General features: G+C 55.3%; 1 protein-coding gene across 1 annotated transcript; it reads left to right on the plus strand.

The window, feature by feature from the left end:
• Nucleotides 1-455: 455 nt before the first annotated feature.
• Nucleotides 456-4240, plus strand: LOC103372093 (serum response factor-like). The gene is made up of 7 exons (XM_008301640.1): nt 456-1252; nt 1890-2159; nt 3002-3173; nt 3448-3591; nt 3698-3805; nt 3885-4058; nt 4134-4240. The coding sequence occupies exons 1-7, from the start codon at nt 791-793 to the stop codon at nt 4238-4240; spliced, it is 1437 nt and encodes a 478-aa protein (XP_008299862.1). The 5' UTR covers nt 456-790.
• The last annotated feature ends 193 nt before the right edge of the window (nt 4241-4433 follow it).

Here is a 4433-nt window from a genome sequence, read left to right on the forward strand (position 1 = left end):
ATATTTAAAACTCATCCTCCTCCTCATCCTCTTCTTCCTCCTCTTCCTCATTCTTCTTCTCCTCCTCCTCTTCTCCCCACCCCCCCTCCTCTGCACGTGCTGGCAGTGCTTGCTCTGGGCTCGTGCCGTTGACCATATAAGGAGCTGCTGCGCCATAAAAGGAAACACGTTTCTTTATATGGAGGAAAGTAGATCCTCCGCACGGCCCACAAACACGTATCACTGCGCACAACCTCCTTTACCGGCCCACCTTTTCTCCACCGAATGGTGTCAAACCTGTTATTGTTCCGTTTCTGGTATAAACCCGCCGTTTTTGATTGCAGCTGTGGCCGTAGTGAGGCTATGAAGAGGGACTATCTGTCCGGGCGGAGTGTTCTGTGCGGGCGCTGCTCGCCGTGTCCTTATGAGGAGCGGAGTGATCTGAGGGGGCCGGGCCTCGCTGCTCAAACTTTCTAACTTTGTTTTCTGGTTTCTGATCGATCGGATCGATTTCACGTAGAAACTGTTCCCGAGCTCGTGCTCTCAGGTTCCCCGGCGGCTCCGCCTGACGTCCCGCTGCTTCCCGGGGCCGCTCGGCGGACACGGAGCTCTACTTGTTGCTAAAGTCGCCGCTGACCCGCCGTTAGCCTGTTAGCTCCGCGCAGCTAGCGGGGCCGTTAGCTCGCTGTGTCCGGGCTGCGAGCTCCGAGCCCCGGCGGACGGTTGCTGTTCTCACCGCTGGTCCAGGAGCTTTGACACGCCGGGAGGAGGACGCATCCAGGCCCGGCCCGTGCGGGGGACGCTGCGGGGAATGCTGGCGGGGAGCGGGACCGGAATGGGCACCAGAAGTGGACCCGGGCGGGCGGGCAACGGAACCGGGCTCAGCAGCCCTCCCGTGAACACAGCCGTGCCCGGACCGGACTCAGCCTCCGGCACCGACGGATCCCAGTTCGAGGACCGGGAGTACAGCACAGAGGTGGTCTACAGCGGCTCCGAACAGGACTCCGAGTCCGGGGAGGACGAGGACGCGGTGGGCTCAGGCGGGGACCGGAGAGGCGTGAAGCGGGAGAGGAGCGAGAGGGAGGTCGGGCGGCAGCCGGCGCTCAGCTCCGGAGGCCTGAGCGGGGGGTTCGGCGGGGTCAGCCCCGGGGTGCCGGGGGTCAAACCCGGCAAGAAGACCAGAGGGAGGGTCAAGATCAAGATGGAGTTCATCGACAACAAGCTGAGGAGGTACACGACCTTCAGCAAGAGGAAGACCGGCATCATGAAGAAGGTGAGGAGCCATTATCGATCAGGTATCGATCAGAATCGGATTGTCCATCAGTCTGAAGATTCTTTCGAGGAAACTGTCTGAATTCTGTGACAAAGTATTTGAGGAAACTCTGATCCACATTTTTCACCTTTTTGGTACATTTTAGAACAAACAGCTGATCGATGAAAGTAGTCCGCCCTGGGTCACACTCCATCAGAAGAAGCTCCAGTTCAAACCTGGAGGCGGTTCTGGATGAACCCTGATGTGTATCTCTAGAATCAGGATGGGTTTCTGTTTAGTAGTGACATGATCAGCTCATGGCAGCAGCTTCACTGATCAATAAGTCTGATCAGTTATCAGCCGTTTGATGACTCAGCTTCACCACCAGCTCAGCAGTTGTTCAGACAAACAGTCTGAAGTCTGACTTCAGCTGCTTTCCTCTGACAGGAAACCCAACATCTGGATTAAACCAGATGTTAGGCTTAAGCCTAAGCCTAACCCCATAGGGTAACTAGGGTTACTCATGGATGACATCAGTAGCAGTAGATCCACAAACACTCACACCTAGAACCTCACTGTGGTTCTACATTCAGTCCACAAGAAGTACCTGAACCTGTGTGAGGCCAGAACTAACCTGTCCTCTCCTGTCCACCTGCAGGCGTACGAACTGTCCACGCTGACGGGGACGCAGGTTCTGCTGCTGGTCGCCAGTGAGACGGGTCACGTGTACACGTTCGCCACCAGGAAGCTGCAGCCGATGATCACGTCTGAGACGGGGAAGGCTCTGATCCAGACCTGCCTCAACTCTCCTGACTCGCCGCCGCGCTCCGACCCGTCCTCCGACCAGAGGATGAGCGCCACGGGCTTTGAGGAGACGGACCTCACCTACCAGGTCCCAGAGGCCGACGGCTGCTCGGAGGGCGCCAAGGTAACGCCACGTTCAGGGAGCATGGGACAGCAGAGCGTCAGCCCTGCACAGAGGAACCACCACATGAGCAGACTTTCACTCTGAGCAGGTTCTGCTCTGCTCAGTTCTGTTAAAGAATCACCGTCTGTGATTGGACCACATCAGTTCTGTAAAATATTTGGGCTGAATTGTTCTTATTTCTTCTGTTTTCAGACCTGGAAACTTACAGAAACAGGTGAAGACGTTCTGAGAGTTCAGTGTCTGCAGAAATAAACCCGGTGCGGCGACTCGGACAGAACAGTGTCCAGCAGGTCCGATGTGTTTAACATGGAGCCACTTGTAGCTCTGCACATCCAGAACCAACATGTAGAACATGTGAAGTCCAGGTTCCTACCAATGATCCACATCAACATTTAGTCTGAACATGTAGAACCAGAACCTTGTCTGGTCCAACTTCACCACATCAGGTTCTGCTGATGTTAGAGCCTCAGCAGTCGGTGATTCCAGTAGAACCATGGACCCATCCATAGACGGACACTGACGGGAACTTTCTGGACCAGTAACTAAACTGAGTCCTCATGGATCTGTTCAGTGGTTCTGATGGAACTGTTCTGTCTGAGTCTCCACATTTCATGTTGGACTTTTATTTCTGGAGGTTCTGAACCTGAAAGTGGACTCTGTTTTTTTTTAGGGTGAAAATACAAAAGCTTCCAGGTGAAGTTCTACAGTACGAGCCCAGATATTTGACAGAACTCAGGTTTGGGTCCTAAATAACAACTGAACTGTGAGCAGGATCATGTTTGCGGACTTCTGTCTTCACTGACTCACCTGAGCTCCACCTGGATGCCGTCATGTCTCTGCAGGATGTGATCAAACCCCCCTTCAGCCTTCCTGCCTCCACACCTTCATCCTCCTCGTCCTCGCTGCCTCTCCAGGTGCAGACCAGCACCTGGCAGCCCTCCTCCTCCACCAACGGGACAGTGCTGAAGACGTCGGCGGGCGTCGTGCTTCCTGGAGGCTTCACCTTGATGTCAGGTAGGTGGGTGGGGCTTTATGTCAGCTGTCAGTCACCTGCTAAGCGTCTGTCCAATCATCCTGCTGCTTGTTGTTCGTCTGCTGCGTTGTCAACACTCAGACTGAGCCTTCAGCTGATCAGAACGATCGGTCCATCGGCACCGTGAGCTCTCAGGTAAAGCTGTTGTGGACCAGCCGCTCTGAGTCTCAGGTGTCAGCGAGTGATTAAACACAGCCTGTTCCATCCTGCAGCTCACCTATCTCTGGCCCCGCCCCTCCCTCCACCTGTCCACAGGTGCGTCGCTGCCCCCTGGCACACACACCATCCCCCTCAGCCAGCTGCAGGGTCCAGCAGCCCCAGGCCCCGCCCCCACGCTGCACGCTCCGCCCGCACAGCCGACCACGCTGCTCCGCCTGCCTGCCACCATGTCACTGTCAGGTCAGCAGGCCGAGGCCCCGCCCACACCTGTGTGTGTGTGTGTGTGTGTGTGTGTGTGTCGGTGTGTGTGTGTGTGAGTTATTAACGGCAAGTTGTGTGTTTTCAGGTTCTGCAGTTTCTCAGCAACTTCAGACCATCCAGGTCCAACCCAGCAGTCAGCAGGCCTCCACCAATCAGAGCAGCCCTGACATCCACAGCCCTGCCTCCTCCACAGGTACAGTTTTGCTCCGCCTCCTCCACAGGTAGAGCGTAGCCCTGCCTCATCCACCTGACCATCTTTTCTTTGTCTGCAGCCGTGTCCATCGTCTCCTCATCCTCGTCCTCCTCGTCCTCGGTAGCGGGTCACATGATGTACCCCGGCGGTCACACGGTCATGTACGCCGCTCCGACGCCATCGCTGGGCGACGGCAGCCTCGCCGTCCTCAACACCTTCCCCCCGACAGGACACGCCCAGTCACATGACCCTGGTACATGAACAGTTTAACAACTGGTACATTAGCTAACGAGCAGTGCTAACATGGGACTTTGTTTGTGTCTTTCAGCCGTCCCGCAGGTCTTCCTCACCTCACTTCCTCCAGTCGCTGCTCAGATCCCAGTTTCTGCAGTGCAGCTTCACCCGGTAGGACACACAACTGCTAACCACTACTAACTAGTGCGCATAGCTGAATACTGACTAGTAAACAACACTGAATGTTAACATGTTGTTGCTCTGATGAGCGATCAGAAACAAAATCTTTATAAAGTTTATCTTGAAAATTCAGCTCCAAAGTAGAACCTCAAAGAACCAAACCGAGTCCAGCTGTGGTTCCCATCAGTCTACCTGCATGAACATGGTTCTACAA

This window comes from Stegastes partitus, unplaced genomic scaffold (assembly GCF_000690725.1).
Source record: "Stegastes partitus isolate 25-593 unplaced genomic scaffold, Stegastes_partitus-1.0.2 Scaffold1693, whole genome shotgun sequence".
Classification (NCBI taxonomy): domain Eukaryota; kingdom Metazoa; phylum Chordata; class Actinopteri; family Pomacentridae; genus Stegastes; species Stegastes partitus.